The sequence below is a fragment of the Corylus avellana genome, chromosome ca3 (genome assembly GCF_901000735.1).
Source record: "Corylus avellana chromosome ca3, CavTom2PMs-1.0".
In the NCBI taxonomy this organism is placed as follows: Eukaryota; Viridiplantae; Streptophyta; class Magnoliopsida; order Fagales; family Betulaceae; genus Corylus; species Corylus avellana.
In genome coordinates, this window is record NC_081543.1 from 30750825 (window position 1) to 30773049 (window position 22225).

Genomic DNA, 22225 nt, shown 5'->3' on the forward strand with positions numbered 1-22225 from the left:
TTAGATATTCTCTTGATTGCCTTTGCTTTGTTGCTCAGATTAGAATTATGTTTAAATTTCTTTCTTAGCTTTATTTCCCATGGCCTAATTTTTTTAACTTCATCTTTTTCTGCTGTCAATAGGAATACATAAGGTGACTATTCATGATGTTCATTCATCCAGTCACACTTTAAATCGATATTATGCAATGTGGAACAAGCCAAGGCCTGAATCTTCAACCATTGTGTGTCCTTCTCTCTAGCTTAGATTCCTTAGCAGAAGTTATGTTGTTTGTATATTGTAGAGAACGTGAGAGGTGTAATCTTTAACTGGTTTTTGTCTCACAGGACAAGGAATCTGCTTCCAATATCACAAGTATTTCTGCAAAACAACATTTCTACCGTGAACTGGCTTCAACCGCTGAATCTGGCTGGGATTTCAGCACAAGGTGGATGAGGTAATAATTTGCTCTTGAGAATTAGTCTCTCTTATAATCCTCTGTCCTGATCACTATTTTTTTTTTCCATTTCAATGCCGGTAAGTTAGAGTTACACCTTACATTGTTGTGTTATGTATAATTTGAAGAAGTGTATGATTTTTTTTGGGGGGCAAATTTGCAACTTCCAAACAGCTATAATTCAGGCCAAGTTCAAGTTAGTTGCAGCCAACTTTAATACTCTGGGTATCCTAATGACCTTCCAATAGGGGTAAATTTTCTCTACTTTAATATATGGTGTAATCTTTTATAGAGTGGGATGCGGTTGAGTAGTTGCCTCACATCAAATTAGTTAGTTTATATGGGAGGTTCTGAAGGCAATGAGTATAGAAAAAGGGGTCCATGGGTGAGTGCTATTTGTGTTCATAAGCTTGAATTCTAGCCTGGAATTGTTTATTGATAAACACGAATGAGGAAAGTGCTGAGGATGAATGAGCATGCAAAACGAAGTCTCATGAGCTCAGTTGAAAATTATGTTCTTTCCAAGTCTTTTGTGATTCAAATATTAGAACTATTAGGTTCCACAGCCCAAATTTCGAAATATGCTTAGAGCTTGGAAAGGCCAAGCTTTTGGATATTTACAAATTGTTCAATGAAGTGGTAAGGGTTTAGCTTTCTTCTCACAGGAATCCCTTGGATTTCACAACATTGGCTACAACATCAGTTTTACCTGTTGATTTAAATGCATTTATACTCAAGGTATGTCTCAGAACACTTTTAAATAGAATCCTTGAAATTAGTAACCCATTAACATAACTAGAGTTCTGGTACTTTTTGATTCAGATGGAACTAGACATTGCCTTCTTTGCAAAACTTACAGGAGATAATAGCACTGCTGAGAGCTTCTTGAAAGCTTCTCAAGCTAGACAGAAGGCAATGAAATCTGTTTTCTGGAATGAAAAGATGGGACAATGGCTTGATTACTGGCTCAATGATGGTACATGTGAGGTAGAGCCTTGATACAAAAGTTTGTGGTGTTTGAAGTTACTAATTCTTCGGCAGTTATCTGATTCTTCATTTTGATTCTTTTAGGAAACTCAAACTTGGGACGCTTACAACCAGAATCAGAATGTATTCGCTTCAAATTTTATTCCTTTGTGGATTGAGACATTCTACTCAGGTTTGTTACTCTTAATGTCCAACAGGACTAGGTTTACAAATAGGCCAAATAGTGTGATTGTCTGTTCAAGCATGCTAATCAGTCTTGGGTTGAAGACCTGGTTGAACTTTTATGATGCAAGCTTGAGCTCCATACAAGCTGAGCTGTCCCGGTCCAAATGGGGCTCATGTTGATAAGCTGAATCTTCTTTTTGGAGCTTAGTTTGCTCGTATCTTGGTCTAGTTAAGGATGAGCCTAGTGATAAGTCTAGAACTCCTGATAAGTTGAAGATGGTTATTTTTGAAAATGAGATAATGTCCCACCATATAATAGCGCTTCAAACATTTAGATTTCAAGTCACGGTTTTGATCTCCTACTTCTATGGCCTCGATTGGTGACTTCAACAAACCATGATTGTTGACAGCGTATTTTGCTCTTAAGTTAATATTGGTATGTGAATTTATAAGTGTGTTAGGTCTGGCAAGTTGTTTAAAGTTCTGTTATTAGCTGAATAGATTAGAACTTCAGCTCAGGTCAGATTGCATAGGCTAGTGAATGTGCAAAAGCTGGAGCTGTTCATGAGTAGCTTGGTTTTTCTGAAACATATGCAATTGACAGACAGATGACAATATGAATGGCAGCATTGTTTTTCTGTTAGAAATTCCAAAGTCTATCCCAATTTGTGTTGAGTTGTTTAATACATCACCAGCATTGATCCCTAAGTAATGGTACAGAGGTAACTGTAATCAAGGACAGGAAAAGGGTGCACTCTTTCCACAATTTAGCAGAAATAATACTTCCTGGGAAGTGAGAATGAGGTTGTGTTGGCCTGAGCTGCTGATATAGATAAGCCATCATGGAAGGATAATTTGAACCCCCTGCTGAGAATTATTCTGAAGTGTTCATCCAGCGTATTTCTTGAATATAAATAAATGAAATATATAGCTTCATTTCAAACTTTGAATGCAGATTACTTTTGCAACATATGCTTGTACGATTTTTTGTTGCACGTTGATGAATACTAAGAATGCTTGTGTTGTTTACATATATGAAGATCCTTCTGTGGTGGAGAAAGTCTTGCGAGGCTTCCAAAGTTCTGGCCTGCTTGGTGATTTTGGGATTGCAACTTCTTTGAAAAATTCAGGACAACAATGGTTAGTACCATTTTAAAATTAATCTTCACCGGATCTTTATGTGGGAAAATATTTGTATTCATTGGAAATGAAGAGAGAGAGGAAACATTTTCTCTTTAATTTGGCTGTCGATGACCTTATACAACTTGTACAATAGGGACTTTCCAAATGGTTGGGCACCGCTTCAACACATGATAGTTGAAGGTCTAGTTAGATCTGGATCAAAAGAAGCAAGGTCATTGGCCGAAGACATTGCTGCGAGGTGGATCAGAACCAACTATGATGCCTATAAGAAAACGGGCACAATGCATGAAAAATATGATGTGTCAAAGTGTGGAGAATTTGGAGGTGGTGGTGAATATGTACCCCAGGTAATATTCATTAAACTTTTCTGGAAAGAATGGTTGATCGACTATATGAACATTCCTGTTACAAAAGAAATGGTTTATCTCATTTTTCTTCCTTCTGATATAAATGTTTCTTGGTTATTGTTGCATTGCAGACTGGTTTTGGCTGGTCAAATGGAGTTGTTTTGGCTTTTTTGGAGGAGTTTGGATGGCCTCAAGACCGAACAATACATTGCTAATGATCTTGGAGTTTGCATATACATAGACAGACTTATTGCTAATTGCCTCACTAGCACATTTTCAATAACGAGGCTCTTCCTTGCATCAAGCTGGCCAGCAGATAAAAAGCATGACAATAAAATAACTCTTTATTTTATTTCATAATCTTGAAATTCAAGATATATACATGTATGTATATGCTACAGAGGAGACTGACAGATTTTCTATATCTCAATTTCCTCCGGACCAAATTTTAAAAAAAAATAAAAAAAACTGTTGAGAGTGGACTCTCCATTGTTATTGACCAGTGGGTGGGTCAATGGAGGAGGTTGATTTAATTTAGTCAAAAAGCTTTATCTCCTTTTTATCATTTCCATGTGCTTTACTCATATTCTAAACCACTTAAATTCCACTTTGGCTGAGGACTTTTTGAGTCCCTCTCTCTCTCTCTCTCTCCCTCTCTCTCTCTCTCACGGCTTGTTTCTCATGTTCAATAATTGTACGGACACATAAGAAAAAAGGACAATATTTGGGATATTAATTACAGTTTTTACTGTTTTTTTTTTTTTTTTTTTGGTAATAAATTTCCGTAACAATTCATATGAGTGTTATATGGGTGAAAAAGATGAAATAAAAAATAATAATAATAATAATTATTTAGTATTTGATGCAATAAATGTTAAATAAAATGGGTTTTGTAATACTTAAACCCCTAGAATAAATGGTTTCATGACATGTAATGGAAGCTTCTAGCCACACTTTGACCATTTAATAGAATAATTTCATGATAAATGTCTCTTACATGATGGAAGCTTCTTATAATAAACCATTCAATAGAATAATTTCATGACATTGCTTTGAAGAAAAAAAGAGAAAGAAAAGAATATATAGCTTCATGGCGTAACCTCATGGCGTGTGATGAAAGGTTTTTGTAACACAAACCATCCAATAGAATAAAAGTCTTTTACTTACAAAATAATAATAAAAAATAAAAAGAATAAAAAAATAAAAGTCTTTTATATAAAATATAACAAAAAACAGAACATCTTCTCTATACGATAAAATTAACTGGATATTTCTCAATGTAATAAAAAATTAAAATTTTTGTTATTTGTCTCCTATTTTTTGTTCTCAAAACACAAAGCACTCATAAAAAACATAAAACAATACTTTTAAAAGCTTGTTTGGGATTGCATTTAAGAAATAGACATTTTAAGTCAAAAAGAGCTTTTGGACAAAAGCTTAAAAATGAAACTTTTGCCAAAAGTGCTTTATGACCATTTTTAAGCTTTTTGGAAAACTCAAGTCCCATTTACCTAATGCTCTCCTTTTATAGGTTTTACGTTCAATGTAGCTGGACAAATAGAATCTAGCTAATATCTTTATATTTGTAATCCTCATTAAATAGATTATGTAGTTATTATTCATATAGTAGCTGTATTTGAGTATACTCATTAAATAGATTATGTAATTATTATTCATATAGTAGCTGTATGTGAGTGCAATATATATTTCCATTTCAATAAGGGGAAGAGAATTATCAATTATCTTCGACGAGGGATTTATTCTCATCCTAAAACTATATATGGAAATTTATTAGCTCTTTTAAACTGAATATTTATTAACTCATTATCTATCATATATATATATTTTTATTTAAAAAAATGATAATTACTTATTTAATAAAATGCCCAACTATTCAATTTAAAAATAATTATTAGAATTTAAAGAAGAGTGCTAGGCTTAAAAACAAATTTATGTATATCCAATCATCTTGTGCCACATCAGTTTGTAAAAATTTTTCTGTAAAATTTGTTTGTAAGCCTAATATTTCTCGAATTTAAAATGACAGAACAAAATCATCTCTAGTTCATTTGAACCGAATAATATCCAATTAATTATATTACTCGATAATACTCAGTTAGTTATGTTAAAAAAGTACTTTTATCTTTTCACTTTTTAAAAAACAAACTTTAATATAATTAACTTGAATATTATCCTGTTAATTTGAAAATTAACCGGAGAATCCTTTTTCACCAAAGACTTGCATAATGAAGACTTGAGAAGCATATGTCAATGCCTTAGAAATGTGAACCATTGGTCCTTAAGCTGAAAGCAATCTTTCTGGCAGATGGACGCAAACGGTGGCAAGAACATTGACAGTCCAAATTGCCGGCTTTCCTGCTTTGTCGTTGTCGTTGTCCCCTTGATCAACTATATATGTATAAGGTCTACTCCTATTTTCACGTACATCCCCAAGGAGTGTCTCTCCGGCTTCTCCAACCATGATGGGCTTTGAAGCTCTTAGCTTTCGCAAACTCTGTTTGATATCTTTTGCAGCGTTTTTCTTGCTGCCAATAACCATGAATGTCGCAGAATCTTTGTCATCTTGCAGTTCCAACAGTGCAGGCTCTGTGGTTTCCACAACCCCTTTGGTCAGCTTCCTCGAACGTGTCCAAGAAACGGCTCTCAGCACCTTTGGAGATTCACAATTTGACCCAAAACTTTATGTTGATCTGTCACTGAAGTTCGAGTTGTCAAAGACTCAGGAGGCTTTTGATAAGCTTCCGAAGTCTTCAAACGGTTCGGTATCGGTTAAGGAGTTAAATGGGTATATAGAGGAGTACTTCGAGGGTGCAGGGGATGATATGGTGCGCGCTGTGCCAGTGGATTTTTTGCCGGAGCCGGAGGGGTTCTTGCCAAAGGTGAAGAGTAAGGAGGTGAGAGCCTGGGCTCTGGAGGTGCATGCTTTGTGGAAGAATTTGAGCAGGAAAGTCTCTGATGAGGTCGTGAAGCGGCCTGAGTTTCATACTTTGCTTCCTCTGCCCAATCCTGTCATAATTCCTGGGTCACGGTTTAGAGAGGTCTATTACTGGGATTCTTATTGGGTAATTAGGTGAGTTTTCTGTTACATTTTGTATTTTGCTTTCAGGTTTGATCATATATTGTGTATGTTCTTGATTAATGGTGGGGGTCTTGAGTTTTTGCTATGTAAATGATTCAGATTCTAGTGCATGGTAATTATAGAAGTTTCTGCACTTGTTTGAAGCTCATGTTTAATTAAATTCCTAAACAGGGTTTGTAGTATTTGGGTCAGATTCTAATGCATAGCAAGTGTAGGAGTTTAATGCATTTGTTTGAAGCTCATGTGTAATTAAGCTGCTTGAAGTGTTAATGCTGGTCCCATAGTCAGTTGGAAGGAAGAGTTGTTTTATTATTATTTTTTTCCTTGGGGAGGGGGGGCTGAGATTCTGTCCAATTTAGAAACCGCTTGACCTTGTTTTCTTTAGCTGGTTATTTTTTCATTTTCGATTCAATTGTTGGGTCAGAAAGGGGCGATGTGGAGTATCCCTTAATGGGATCAAGATTGATGTGTATTTTTGGTGCAGGGGCTTGCTAGCAAGTAAGATGCATGACACTGCAAAAGCAATTGTGACTAATCTTATCCACTTTATAGAAGAATATGGTCATGTTCTTAATGGTGCAAGGGCTTATTACACTAACAGAAGGTAATTGTTCTTTCATTTTCTGCTTCTGTTGTGTTTGTGTGCTGCTGTATTCCACGTTGCTGATTCTTAATTATCCTCCTCCTGAAAATATGGCATTTTCATTGACTTTTACTAAATATTTTGGTGATTGTCATTGGCTTGTGCTCTTTTACATGATGAGTTCCATTCACAGCCATTATTACGTAAATAGTGGTGCGGTCATATTGTTAATAATGAGGACTTGAATATGCTGCAGGCTATAAGGTCATAAGCCATATAAATTTTTGCAGGCCATTAATATAAAGTTGGAATCTTAAATTTAAATTGTTTTTGCTATCTGTTCATGATATATAAAATGCAGTCTACCACTTGTCTTGAATTGATAGATAGAAGGATGCATATACATTTTCATTCTTTTAAAATGGGCATTAAAGCTTTCAACATGTGTATACAAATTTGTGGCTTAATCATCTAATTCCCAAGTTTTCTTTTTCTCCCCAACATTATGTTGTATAAATCTCACTTATGCAAATTTCTTTTACGTAAGTTCATATGCATTCTAATTTCTCTAGTGGAGTTAAACCAGAAACTTGGGGTTACCTTTTGCAGCCAGCCTCCCCTCCTGAGTTCTATGATTCATGAGATATACAGTAGGACTGGCGATATTGAATTGGTTAAAAAATCTCTCCCTGCACTGATCAAAGAGTATCAATTCTGGAATTCAGGTACAATGAGATATATTTTACTTGGATATTCTGTTGATTGCCTTTGCTTTGTTGCTCGGATTGGAATTATGTTTAAATTTCTTTATTAACTTTATTTTCCATGGCCTAAACTTTTTAACTTCTTCTTTTTCTGCTGTCAATAGGAATACATAAGGTCACTATTCATGATGTTCATTCTTCCAATCTCACTTTAAATCGGTATTATGCAATGTGGAACAAGCCAAGGCCTGAATCTTCAACCATTGTGTGTTCTTCTCTCCAACTTAAATGCCTTAGCATAAGATATGTTGTATGTATAAATTGTGAAGAATGCGGGAGGAGTAATCTTTAATTGGTTCTTATCTCACAGGACAAGGAATCTGCTTCCAATATCTCAAGTATTTCTGCAAAACAGCATTTCTACCGTGAAGTGGCTTCAACTGCTGAATCTGGCTGGGACTTCAGCACAAGGTGGATGAGGTAATAATTTGCTCTTGAGAATTAGTATGTCTTGCAATCTTCTGTCCAGATAACTATAGCCTTTTCCATATCAATGCTGATAAGAAGTTAAATCTTACATTGCTGTGTTATCCGTAGTTTAAAGAAGTGTATGAAATATGCTTGTTGCAAATTCGCAACTTCTAAACATTTGAAATTCATGCCAATTTCATATTAGTTTGCATCCAAAACTTTAATATTCTGGGTATCCTAATGACCTTCCAATATGGGGAAATTTTCTCTACTTTTAATATACTGTATAAGCCATTGTAGAGTGGGATGTCCTTCAAGTAGTTGCCTCATATCAAATTAGTTAGTCTATTTGGGAGGTTCTGAAAGCAATGGATAAAGAAAATGGGGTTTATGGGTGAGTGCTTATAAGCATGAATTCTAGCCAGAAATTCTTTATCAATAAAACCGAATGAGCGAAATGCTAAGGATTAATGAGCATGCAAAACGAAGTCTCATGAGCTCAGTTCAAAAGCATGGTCTTTCCAAGTCTTATGTGATTGAAATATTATAACTATTAGGTTCCGCTGCCCAAATTTTGAAATATGTTTAGAGATTCTCAAATTTGAGCTTTTGGATATTTACAAATTGTTTAATGAAATGGTGAGGGTTTAATTTTCTTCTCACAGGAATCCATTGGATTTCACAACATTGGCTACAACATCAATTTTACCTGTTGATTTAAATGCGTTTATACTCAAGGTTTGCCTCAGAACACTTTTAAATAGATTCCTCGAAATTAGTAACCTGTTAACATTACTAGAGTTGTGTTACTTCTTGATTCAGATGGAACTAGACATTGCCTTCTTGGCAAAAGTTACTGGAGATCATAGCACTGCTGAGAACTTCTTCAAGGCTTCTCGAGCCAGACGGAAGGCAATAAAATCTGTTTTCTGGAATGCAAAGATGGGACAATGGCTTGATTACTGGCTCAATGATAGTACATGTGAGGTAGAGTCTCGATACAAAAGTTCGTGGTGTCTTAAGTTTCTGATTCTTCTGCACTTCTCCTAATTCTTCATTTTGATACTTTTAGGAACCTCAAACATGGGAAGCTAGCCACCAGAATCAGAATGTATTTGCTTCAAATTTTGTTCCTTTGTGGATTGAGTCATTCAACTCAGGTTTGTTATTCTTGATGTTCAACTGGAATAGGTTTACAAATGTGCCAAATAGTATGATTGGCTGTTCAAGAGTGGCTAATCAGGCTTGGGTTGCGGACCTGATTGAACTTTTATAATGCAAGCTTGAGCTCCATACAAGCTCAGCTGTCTCAGTCCAAATGGGGGTTCATGTTCATAATTGATAATCTGAATCTTCTTTTTGGAGTTAAGTTTGCTCCTATCTTGGTCTAAATTAGGATGAGCCCATTCATAAGTCTAGAACTCCTGATAAGTTGAAGAAGGTTTTTTTTTTTTTTTGAAAGTGACATAATGTCCAACCAAATAAAAGCGCTTTACAAAACCTTTAGATTTCAAGTCACAGTTCTAATTATTAGTGACTTCAACAAACCATGGACGTGGACAACGTATTTTGCTCTAAGTTAATATTGGTATGTGAATTTATGAGTGTGTCAGGTTCTGTTATTAGCTGAATAGCACAGATCTCTTTGGTTCATATACAATTGATAGGGCACCATGAATGGATAATTTGAACCCCCTTGGATATAAATATATGTTCATTTCAAACTCTGAATTTCTTGTACTATTTTTTGTTGCACATTGATTAATACTAAGAATCTTTTCTTGTTTACATGTTTGAAGATCCTTCTGTGGTGGAGAAAGTCTTGCGAGGCTTCCAAAGTTCTGGACTGCTTGGTGCTTTTGGGATTGCATCTTCTTTGAAAAATTCAGGACAACAATGGTTAGTGCCATTTTAAAATTCATCCTCACTGAATCTTTATGTGGGAAAAGATTTCTATTCGTTGGAAGTGAAGAGAGAAAATTTAGTAATAAATGACCATATACAACTTGTACAATAGGGACTTTCCAAATGGTTGGGCCCCGCTTCAACACATGATAGTTGAAGGTCTAGCTAGATCTGGATCAAAAGAAGCAAGGTCTTTGGCTGAAGACATTGCTGTGAGGTGGATCAGAACCAACTATGCTGCATATAAGAAAACAGGCACAATGCATGAAAAACATGATGTGACAAAGTGTGGAGAATTTGGAGGTGGTGGTGAATACGTACCCCAGGTATTCATTTTGTTACAAAAGAAATGGTTTATCTCATTTTTCTTCCTTCTGATCTAAATGTTTCTTGGCTATTGTTGCATTGCAGACTGGTTTTGGTTGGTCAAATGGAGTTGTTTTGGCTTTTCTGGAGGAGTTTGGATGGCCTCAAGACCGAACAATTCATTGCTAATGATCTTGGAGCTTGCAATGCATAGACATATTGCTATTTGCCTCACTAGCATATTTTTAATAACAAGGCTATTCCTTGCAGCAAGCTAGCCAGTAAATAAAAAACATGGCAATAAATTACAGTGATTTTATTTCTTAATCTTGAATTCAACACATATATGCTATTATGCTAATGAGGAGACAGAATAAAAATCTCAAAACTTATTCATCAATTCCAAATTCAACCCACTACCAATGGAAAAAAAAATCTCAAAACAATTGATTCAAATCACCATTTTACCAAATGCATAACTACATTTTAAAAGTTGTGTATCCAGGTCTCACGATTTAAAATTGTTATTTTTTAATTGCACATTTTAAGTACAGGTGTGATTTACAGAATCTTCCGACCAATATTGGAGTTGCTCAAGAACCCCAAAAAAATTTTAAAGCTATACCTAAAAAAAAAAAAAAATGTAAAAATAATCCCCCAATTGCCAAAATGATGTGTAACATTATTTTTTATATTGAGATTTTTTGCCATTACAATTTCACCTAAAAAAAAAAAAAATCGATTTTGAATCAAATCACAGATTTGTAACCTTTGGGAATGCATTTTTTTTAAAATAGCAATTTAAAATACCAAAATGCGATTTTACCCTTAATTACATTTTTAAAAATCACATATTTTTAAATAGTAATATATAACTATGTAAGGTAAATATACTTTTGAAGGAAAAAATATAAAAAAGCCTTTCAAATTACTAACTTTACCAATTGTTTAGAATAGAGCCCCCTAATGTTTAAAAGGTATTAAAGTAGCCTCTCAAACTACCAAATTGTATGAAAAAGGACACTTATTTTTTTATATTCCTATAATACCCTTATTCTTTTAACAAATAAAATAATAAACAATTTTAAAAAACAAACAAACAATTTTTTAAAAATACAAGAAAACCAATAGGCAAATAAAAACAAATTTTTAACAGAATTTGACTCCAGGCACTAAATTGTTTTTTTTTTTTTTTTTTAATATCTCAAGAACTGTACCTTTGATTTTACTTTAATACGGCAAAACAATTTGTAATTTAGGCAAACTACAATAACTAATTATTTATTTATTCCAATTTTTCTTTTTTCTTTTTTGTATTTATTCGCCCATTGTTTTTTTTAAAAAAAAAATTGTTTGGGTTTTTTTTTTTTTTTTTTTTACAATTATTTTAGTTGTTAAAAGAATAGGGGTATTATAGGAATATAAAAAATAAGTGGCATTTTTTATACAATTTGAAAGTTTGGGAGGCTACTTTAATACCTTTCGAACATTGGGGGCTCTATTGCAAATGGATGGTAGTTTGGGGGGCCTTTTTATATATATATATATATATATATATATATATATATTTCCTATTTTTAAATAGTAGTTTTTAGGGGTAACTTCACTTTAGACCTCTGAATTACCACGTGATTTGACAAGCCCCTGAACTTCAAAACCTCTCAATTTGAACCCATAAACTTTCAAATGCAGTTAATTTGAACTCATCCGTTAGATTTTAAACAATAAAAGTGAGACAATGACGTTTATACCTCTAATTTTTTTATAAAATTTGAAAGCAAGTTTTTTTAAAAATATATATATATTATAAAAAAAAAATACAAGGTGACCCGCAGTTGGGCTACTTTGTGACCCTTTTTTTTTTCAATTTTTTCACTTTTTTTTTAATAAAAAGAAAATTAAAGGGTAATTTTGTCTTTTTAGGGCTTTTAAAAGCAAAAATTGACGAAGTAAATTGACTGCAATTGAAAGTTGGAATGGAAAGCGATGAGAATTAGGCTCAAGGTAGTAGGCTTAGGGAGGGAATGCCAAGTGAGGACAATGAGACAGGCGTAGTGCTATTTTTATAGGTACGTCTAGTTGCTCTTTTATTGAATTTGCTTTTTTAATTTTTAATAAAATGTTTGTTTAACATTATATTGTCATGTCATCGTTTGGCATGCTTTCTAGTTAGTAGTGATATCTTTTCTTTTTCCCTTCATACTGTGTTGGAATAAAGGCCGGAGGCTGGAGAAACCTAGAAAGGCAGAAACATTTTGGAGGAGTGTTGATCGGCACGTTTTTTTGTTATTAAAATTAGATTTTTTTTTAAAAAAAAAGAAATTACTATATGACCTTTCATGTGTGAAGAACAAAAGGTAAAATTTTGAAGTAAAGTGAAGCACGTTTAGGATTTTAATTTGATTTGAAAAGTTTATGGACCAAAAATTCAAATGAATGAAAATTAACTAAAACAAACTCAAAATGAGTCAAACGAAAATCCAAGACGTTCTTCACGGAATATTCTATCAGCCTATAAAATTTTAATTCAATTAGAGCATGTTAAGGAGACGAAACTGACCTGGTAAAATGCCAAATATGACAGTCTACCAATTTCCACTATTATTACATCTACCAATCTCATCTACTATTTTCATCTATCAATCTTCCTCTACTATCCAATCTACCAATCTAGGCTATGCAAAGTCTAAAAAGAAGACTCAGGATTAGAACTCATTTACCATGTTTTTGTGATAAGAGATTGTGCTAGAGCTTTGTTATGGCGTATGAGTGCTTTTGATTGTGAGGTATTTCATTTCTCTCGATATTATTTTTTCAATTTTGCCCTATTTTTATTTGATGATTTTTTTTTAGTAGAAAAGCAAAGTAGTGATTTTATTTTTATTTTTATTTTTTCAAATTTATAGGTGGCTCTTTTTGCAATTTGAAGTCAAGTTTTTGTTTCTTTTACTCTTCATCCATGATCTTCTATCGATCTGAATTTGCTTCCATTGCAACAATAACAATGTGTTGGGAGATAAGGGTAAAATCCCAAAAAATCAAAAGGGTAAAATTGTAATTACAAGACTCCAAAGACAAAAAAATAACCCTGCTAGTATACATATGACAAAAGAAAGGAAGGACAGAAGTGTAAATCCACACTATCAAATAAAAGTCACTAGGCGCCACATTACTCCTGCTTCTCCTCCAGTCCCGCCATCGTGATTCCGACAACCATCAGCATACCGTGTTTCACAACTCACATCCTTAGTCCCGATGCCCAGTTATAAAGGATTTTATCCACCGCCACAGGCATATCAGCAATATATTTGTCACCACCGCCTGAAAAAAGGGCTTTGTTCTCCAGAAAGAACTCGCCAAGGAATTTGCTCTCGTCTTTGAAGTACTCAGAATAGAATTGCTGTAGAGAGTCCATCAGCAACATTGCCTTCAAGTAATTTCCACTTTCGTAGATAGAATTTACTTCAAAAAGTTGTTCCATCACATATTGTTGATCCTCCATCACAAATTGTTGTTCTATGACCTAAGAGGAGTTGTTGTGAGGGTGAGGCACCGGTGAAGTGAAGTGAATTTAAGTGAATCGAAGTGAAAGCGAGGGCGAGGGCAAGGGCATGTGTATTCTTTAGGGGGTAATGAAATTATTCAAAATGAATCAAAGATCTTCATAATTATTGTCATTGTTGTTGCTCACATGTGTAATGAAATTTCGACTACTTGTTAACTCAGGCTTACAGATATTGTGGCATTAATTTTTTTTCTCTTGGTTTTAGAAATTCCTTTAATCTAGTATTTAAAAGTGACATGTATTCTTTAGACATGTGAAAAACATTTGTTTTTTTTTAAAAAAAAAAAAATTCTATAAAGAAAACTTGTGCTTCTCACGTACTAAGTGGCACATTGCACTTTTAGTGACTAAATTAGAGGACTTTTTCTACAATTTAGTTTGTAGGAATTTTCCTACTTTAGTAAAAATTAATTTTTTTTATAACTTTATTGGGGAAATTGCCGGTATCTATTTCTATGACCTGGCTTATTTAACTTCCTAAATTAATCCATTGATCTCTTTTATCTAACAAAAAATACACTTTTTCGTTTAAAGAAATTGTTATAAAGCTTCTTAAAATTAAGTATTCTCTTTTTAGGATTTAATGTCTTCAATTTTTGATTGGTATAAACTGATGAAGTGATAGTAATTTTCTCTTAAATACCTTCTCCTCTGTGACAACATTCCCTCAAAATTATCAAAAAATTGACAATATCTCCCAAGGCTCACAAAAATACAAAATTGACCTTAAATATTTGTTAATAAGAGTCATAAGACATAAATACCCCTAAAAATTCAAAAAATAATTAATTAATTAAATTTTTTTAACAAAAACATTTTTTTTTATTTTTTTAGATTTCCACTCCCTCTTCATATTTTTTTTTTAAAAAAGAAATTATTTTAATTTTATTAAGGGTATTTTCTTCATTATGGAGGACACTAACAATTTTTGGTAGTTTGTGGAGACATTGTCGCTATTAAAAGTTTAGGAGGACATTGTCATTCCCTAACTACCGAGCCGTTTTTAAGGTCTCCCTTGAACTTAGAAAATTTGCAATGTGAAGTTCTGATTTATCATCCCTTTCAATCGATCCCTACGGTTTAATTTTTTTATTAACTTAAAGGGGCTAGGTTGGCTAGCATGCAAAATTTCCATTCTATCCCCATGAAAGTTCTAAAAATACAACTAAGTACTTCTGGTAAAAAAATTTGAAAAAAATAAAATTAAAAAAATAAACAACTCATGGTGACGGGCACACAAGACCCACATCAGTGGCCGTAGGTTTTTTTTAAGGAAAAGTCTACATACCTCCTCAAATTACTACCCAATTGACAATGTCCCCCTAAACTTTCAACTGTAACAATGTCCCTCCAAAACTACCAAAACATTGTTAATGTCCCTCCAAGACTAGCAAAAAGATAAAAATGTTCCTATAAATTTCTCAATAAGACAGAAATACTCCTATAAATTCAAAAAAATAATAATAATTTTTTTTAAAAAAAAAAAAAAGAAAAATTTTAATTTTAGAGAAATGTTAGAGGTCAATATTTTTCTCATGTTTGACCCATATTTTTCTTATAATCAACCATTAGATTTGTAGAATTATGTGAATCTCACATAAGTCAATGGTGGACCCCACAAATCTAATGGTTGATTGTAAAAAAATATGGGTCAAATATAGAAAACTTATTGACCCCTAGCATTTCTCTTTTAAAAATGATTTTTTTAAAAAAAAAAACGATTTTTTTTTTTTTTAAAAAAAAAATTAAACTGAAATTTTTAAATTTTTTTAAATGGAAATTTTTATTTTTAATTATGTTTTAAAAAACGAAAATTTCAATTTTTAAAACGGGGAAATTTTTTTTTTTAAATGAATTTTTTTTTAAAAAAAATGGAATTTTTATTATAAAAAATTAGATTATAAAATTACACGAAAATTTTCAATGCTTATTAAAAAAATAATTTTTATTTTTTTAATTTGGCCACCCCTTAAATTTTATATACATATTTTTAGTTTTATGTTTTTTCTAGAAGTTTTTTTTTTTTTTTTTGTGTTTATTTTACTAAGGATAGTTTTGTCAAGGAGGGGGGGACATTGACAATGTTTTGGTAGTTTGGGGGGATATTGTCATAATTGAAAGTTTGGGGGACATTGTCAATTGGGTGGTAGTTTGAAGGGAGTATGTGGACTTTACTATTTTTTTTATTATCACTTTTTTGAAGAGATATTTCAATTATTTTTGTTTCCTCAGATAAAAATCCTAATGGAAGGGTGTGATTGAAAAGGGCTGATAAATCAAAACTCCGCATTGCAAAATTTTGAAGTTTATATATAGTTTCCCCTTAAAAAAAATTATACAATCTCTAGTTATTTTTCATCTTCTTGTTATTATCATAGTTGCCAATAGTTTGCTATTTCAAAGTAGCTAAATAGGTGTCTTTGTTTTAGGTTTCCTATTCATTAAAATTGTGTAGATTTTAGGATTTAAGTAGGAGATAAATCTTGGATTAGCTCTAGAAGCATGCAGTACCTAATGAGAGCTTTGATTGCACAATAATGTCCAAAGCTGGTGGTGTTAGTTGCCAAATACTTAATACTTTTATGTCGACATCTTCACTAATGATCTCAGAAAGAGTTAACCATAATTAATTCTATTATTTATTCATAATCCAATCCAATCCCATCTTTATGGTCACAAAACATTTAGCCCTGGCTTTGTGGGTAGTGGGTAGCTATTCATACTCCAATCCATTTCTAAGCCATTGATTAATTAATCATTTTTCTTATGATTGAGACCCTTCTCTTAAAACCCTATTATGTTGCAAGAAAATGCATCGTTAGTTTTATGATACAAAAGCTTTAAAATTCTATTTCTCTTTAATTACTATTACAATTTTGTGGTTAACATAATAAGTGTCATGTAAAAGGTCAAAGCTAGCTATAACACTTTTTTGGTTTTCAAGCAAAATTGGCAGGCGAGGAAAACTAATTGTGACTATTTTACTTGGACTTAACTATAGTATCACCTACTTGCTGAGAGTCACACATGAAAGGTTTAAACGGTAAGAATCATATACACTACTTCAAGTTCAACTGAACCATAACCTAATCCAGATCCATCAGGGCATCAATAGACATGAAGACCTAACTACTTTAAAGATTTATTTAAGCCATTGAACCACCACGCTAGATGGTCTATAATACCCTTAATTAGCATCACTTTTTTTTTTCTTTTTTTCTTTTTTAATAAGAAAAACATTAACAAATGCAATACAATTATATATTAAGGGAAGAGAGATTGAAATCAAGGAGGTGGAAAGATGATTGATCTCATCAATCCAAAACTAATTTAGAGTAAGAGATTGGAATCCTAAAGCCTAATTTAAGGGAAGGGGGCCACCTCTGCGAGATTCGGGGCTCCCACAGAAAAGAGTGGCAATCATTAAAGAACCCTAAATATTTAAATCACACCCTTCATGTAATGTTTTTGATAATAACAAAATGGGTTTTTATATATACATAGATCTGGAAATCAGCTGGTGGAGAGAGTATGACTAGAAAAAACGTTTCAATTTGCATATAATTTAGTCTTATGGGATTCTCCCATCTCTCAATGGCTTCTTATTAGTCAAATAGAGTTGGCGAACTAAACACCCAAATGAGAACAAAAGAGAGTGTTTTGATTAAGATAATGGTGTACAAAATCCAAGGTTTGATATGGTGGGGTGTATCATTTGTTGGAGACAAATTAAAATGAGACAACTTTAGGCTACAAGGTATATCTAAGGACGTCTTATTGGACTACTTCCTAGTTTTAACTTACACTACCAACTTGACTAAATATCCTTAAATAATACTTGGTGTCTGTTTGGCTTAGCGGTTTCAACATATGTGATTTGAAAAAAATAGTGATTTCAAAATACAGTTAATGAAAACGTAATTTTTTAAAAATACAGTTAATTTAACTGTGCGGTAAAATCATGGTTTCAACCTTTAAAATTGTTCATTTTGAAAAAAGTAATGTTAAAAACTATGTTTTTATCCATAACTAACTATCCCAGAATGTTAACATGATCGTCTAAATCAACCTATGGAGCAATTCTTTTTGAAAAAAAAAAAAAATCAAATAATTAGTTTAGACTGTCACATCAACATTGTGTGATAGTTATAAAATAAAAACATAATTTTTTTTACCCGCCGTTTAAAAAATATACTTTTTTTATATTTTCAAATCATAATTGTTTCAAAACACACTCCGAAACAAGATACTATGATGCGATTTTATTTAAAAACGTGTGTTTAATTGATAAAATTAAACGCACTCTAAAAGTACTGATCACTACTCTTTTTGCCTAAGTAATTTTTCACTTGGTGGTAACACATACACATGTAACACGATTAATTGACCATTAGACGTATAAGATTGCAAAATGGATCAAAACAGGTCCCTTCTTGGTACGATTCTTTGATATTATATAATATTATCTAATTTAATAATGATAATGATTGTTTTTAGTAGGCTATATTATAACATAAAGGCAAAAAAATCTTAGCAATTATATACTTTCAACTCTTGGTGTACTGAAAATGCTTCATGTCCCGCACAATTGTCTCACTTTACCGAGCCATGTGTCAGTGGCAAAGTAAAGATTAATGAAGCAAAAGAGTCTTTTTTTTTTTTTTTTTTTGTTTTGAGGTCAAAGGAGCTAAGTAATAAATTTTAATTATTTATTTAATATTTAAACACTCTCTTTCACGTGGGTCTTGAAATATGTAATTGAAATGTGAGATAAATGACTGACACACTATTCGAACTCAACATCTTACTTTGATATTATATATATTAAATTACAATTTATTCCATATATTTGTGTTGTGCATTACTTATTAAGAAAAAGTTTGAACCAACACGTAAGGGGAGTGTTAGAATGCAAATTAACTAATTAAACTAATCTTTTCTTATCAACTTAAACTTTTGGGATAAGTAATTTTTTTATTTGTCTCAAAAACTGCTATTAGACTTTTCTAAAATCGCTATCAGTGTACTGTGTGCCAAAAATCAATTGGGCCGACCATTTATTTGGCTCATTCTCAAATATTATTATTGGATGGAGGTCTTTCTAATGATGCCCTACCCCTCCTCTTGTTTTTTTCTTTCTTTTGTCAAAGAAATTTCACTTGACCAAAAAAAAAAAAAAAAAACAAAGGATTTTAATCATCCATGCCAGCTACTGCTAGAATTTGGCAAGTTGATTTTAAATAATTTTCTTTTTGCTTGATGAAAATAATGATGAAAAAGGACTAAAGGTTTCCTTCTTTAGAGAAGCAAAGCAAGAAGATAAACAAATGACAGATATGAAAACAAAAGACTGGCCAGGGAGGTGTCAATGGGAGAGAAGGATAAGAACACTTTTTCGTCCCTGTGGTGAAAGGCAAAAGAACAAAATAGAAGGCCAGAGAGATCGAGAGAGAGAGAGAGAGAGAGACACGCACAAATTTAGAGGGCCAAGGTTTCTGAAAATTACAGATAAGCTTTAAAGTAATGGCAACCATAAAGCCCTTTTTTTTTTTTTTTTTTTTTTTTTTTTTCTGTAGGCTGGTGAGGGATGTTGAACTGGGATTGCAGAGTTAGGATCTGTTCAGCTCAAGTTCTTGCCTGGCGGAATCTTTAATTCCCATGTGCTGCTTAATAAAAAGAAACTTCGTGGCATGCATGCAGAATATTGTACTTTAATTTGGATTCATTGAGAGTTCATCTTAATTAATCCAACGTTTTATTAGCACACTTTGTTATGGAGAAATGTAACGTTATAAATCACACTTTTATTTTATCACTATACTATTTTATTGATGTCTTAGTGGTAATTATTTTTTGGAATAAGGTCTGATCGGCACAGTCACATATGCAAAGTAGGATAATAGTGGATAAAAGTGTGGTTTCCAACATTACTCTCACGAGAAACAATCCTATATTTGTCATTTAGAACTTAAATTCAGCTATTGAGATGGGTTAATTTACATTTTTTTTATTGTTAGTTACCTTAACTGTAAATTCAGCTATGGGGTAGTTTACACGTTGACGTGACAGTGTGATATTAGTCAACAAAGAAAAATTTAACGAGTTATTAAGGGGTGACCGAACGACGACTCTAAGGGAGTGGTCGGTCACTCCAGTTGAACTTTAGTTAGTTCCAAGCAAACTTAAATGTAATTGTTAATTAACAATTATATTTTAATCCTTATTATTGTTTCTTCATTAGAAGTGTGATTAATTTCCTTATTTAATTTTGATTTCACCTAGCTCTTGTGTTCAAAAAGCATAAAGACATACCAAAACGCAGGGAAATGTGGCTGCAGCTAGCACTAGAGTGTAGAAGTAGGGTTGTGGAGAAACCATCTGATCAAATGGAGGCAATAAAATATGGAGTTGTGGAAGAAGGATTAAGGAATATGATGTCACAGGGCCACCCTAAGTGCTCCAAAAAGCTGAAGATTTTGTGACTTATTTTTTGCCTTAATTTAATTAATTATATCAAACCTTTTGGCTCATAATATATAATGACCCCTAATTTCCCACCTTTTCCCGAACTATTACAGATTACGACAACCAACGTGCTCTATGAAATCATCATATTATTCTCTTCCTAAATTATTTTTTTATATATAGGCTTATTAATTATCATCTTTATGGTTCACTTCAGATTTATTATAATGGGGTTTTGTTTGGATTTTTCAAGGATTCTAAGAGTATAAAACATCTTTATTTCGGTTAACCAAGTAATCAAATGAATATCATATATATAATTCATATTAACAAATCCTTCCTATACTTTGCTGAGTTACATAAAGTTTTAGAGACAACGTTTTCTCCCTCTTCAATTAGGGTTAATACTGCTCCCGAATCTAACACGAATTTAACTCGAAATTAGTAAATTAGGGTTGAGAAGTCTGACTTATTAAATTAAATAAGTCAAGTTAAGATTAACATATATAGTTTTATATTCATACTTCAACACGACCCGAACCCGACGCGCGACATAAAGGCTTAGCAATTTTTGACACGACACTTAAACCCGATACGAATTTAACCCAAAATTAGCTAGTTAGGGTTGATGGTTCTAAGTTCTAACCCGAATTGCCACCCTAGCTTTAGAATATTAAACTGACATTTATTTTAAAAATAGACATGATTCTCACATTATTTTTACTTTTTACATACTTTTCGTAAAGTTTGAGAGATAAAAATGTTTTCCTCTAATTCCTGTTTGTTAGCTTGGACTGATGATAACTTTAGATGTATGAACTTGAGCATCAATTTACATGTTGCCCCCAAAAAGAGAGAAACATCTTTTTCTCGCCTGACAATTCTGCACCCCACAATTTTAAGCAAAAAGAACATCACTCCACATGTCATGGCTATGCTAAAACATTTGGACCCATTATTCATTTAGGTCAAGTATTCCACAGCAACTTTTTAAAAAAACAAAACAAAAAAGTGTAGAGATTGGATTTGGAATTCTTAGAATTTGTAGGGTATTTTATGGAGTATATATATATTGAAATCTCAGCCATTGCTATCATATTTAATCACTTGCTAATGCTATGATAAATCGTGGGGGTGATAAATATGGTAAATGATAAAATAATAAATGCTAATATGAGACAATTTTTAACAAAAAAATTTAAAATAATGACTTAGATTTGAAGAAATCCACTCAGCACAAACATTTTAAGGAATCTTGATAGTATAGGTTAATACCTAAAATCTTTAAATAAAGTTCATATCATAATAGGATCCACCCCATTTGGTCAAAATTTTGAGGCGTGATTCCCAAGAGGTAGCTCAATCGGCTGGGGATCACGCCTCATGAAGTGGGGGTCACTAGTTCAAATCCTTCCTCCCCCTCTTATGTGGACATGTCAAAAAAATAAAAATAAAAAAATAAAAAATTGTTTTATGAAATATAATGACAGAAATTTCCTCCAAACCGGTATGGAGGAAATATCCTCCAACCCATGTAAAATAATGCCAAGTGTCTATAAACGTTTAAAAAACACATTAAATTTAGTCTAAATTAGTAAACTGCTATTAATGGGGTTAAGAATTTAATGTGCCTTTTAAATGTTTATAAACACTTGGCATTATTTTATATGGGTTTGGAGGATATTTCCTCCATACCGGTTTGGAGGAAATTTCTGCCCTATAAGCTAAATATAATAATTTACCGAAAGAAATTTCCTCCAAATTGGTTTGGAGGAAATTTCTTCCAACCCATGTAAAGTAGTGTAAAGTGTCTATAAACATTTAAAATGTACATTAAATTTTTAACCTCATTAATAGCAGTTTACTAACTTATACTAAATTTAATGTGTCTTTTAAATATTTATAAACACTTAGCACTATTTTATATGGGTTGGAGGAAATTTTTATCCATAATTTAAATAGTGAAATTTTTTAAATAATGTAGCAATATACTCATTATATAACAACATATACACTATTAAATATGCAAAATATAATTTTGATCAAAT

The 22225-nt window shown here is 32.4% G+C and overlaps 2 protein-coding genes across 2 annotated transcripts in view; both read left to right on the forward strand.

Annotated features, from left to right (window-relative positions):
* Window positions 1–3643, forward strand: part of LOC132174685 (probable trehalase) — a 9123-nt gene extending 5480 nt beyond the window's left edge. Inside the window, 6 exon segments of the mRNA XM_059586325.1 lie at window positions 1102–1174; window positions 1259–1423; window positions 1508–1595; window positions 2629–2728; window positions 2865–3078; window positions 3210–3643. Of these exon segments, the coding sequence (XP_059442308.1) occupies window positions 1102–1174; window positions 1259–1423; window positions 1508–1595; window positions 2629–2728; window positions 2865–3078; window positions 3210–3293 (724 nt within the window). The 3' untranslated portion in view covers window positions 3294–3643.
* Window positions 3644–5357: 1714 nt separating this feature from the next.
* LOC132174684 (trehalase-like) lies at window positions 5358–10474 on the forward strand. Its single transcript, XM_059586324.1, has 11 exons — window positions 5358–6169; window positions 6663–6782; window positions 7371–7486; window positions 7630–7730; window positions 7836–7945; window positions 8602–8674; window positions 8759–8923; window positions 9009–9096; window positions 9736–9835; window positions 9954–10167; window positions 10253–10474. Exons 1-11 carry the CDS (start codon window positions 5559–5561, stop codon window positions 10334–10336), a joined length of 1782 nt encoding a protein of 593 aa, XP_059442307.1. The 5' UTR covers window positions 5358–5558; the 3' UTR covers window positions 10337–10474.
* The last annotated feature ends 11751 nt before the right edge of the window (window positions 10475–22225 follow it).

Bases quoted from the DNA above. Each gene is read 5' to 3' on its own strand.
- LOC132174684 (XM_059586324.1), top strand. From the start codon at position 5,559: ATGATGGGCTTTGAAGCTCTTAGCTTTCGCAAACTCTGTTTGATATCT. The intron at 9,836-9,953 runs GTTAGTGCCATT...CTTGTACAATAG, and splicing joins AAAAATTCAGGACAACAATG to GGACTTTCCAAATGGTTGGG. The intron at 10,168-10,252 runs GTATTCATTTTG...GTTGCATTGCAG, and splicing joins GTGGTGAATACGTACCCCAG to ACTGGTTTTGGTTGGTCAAA.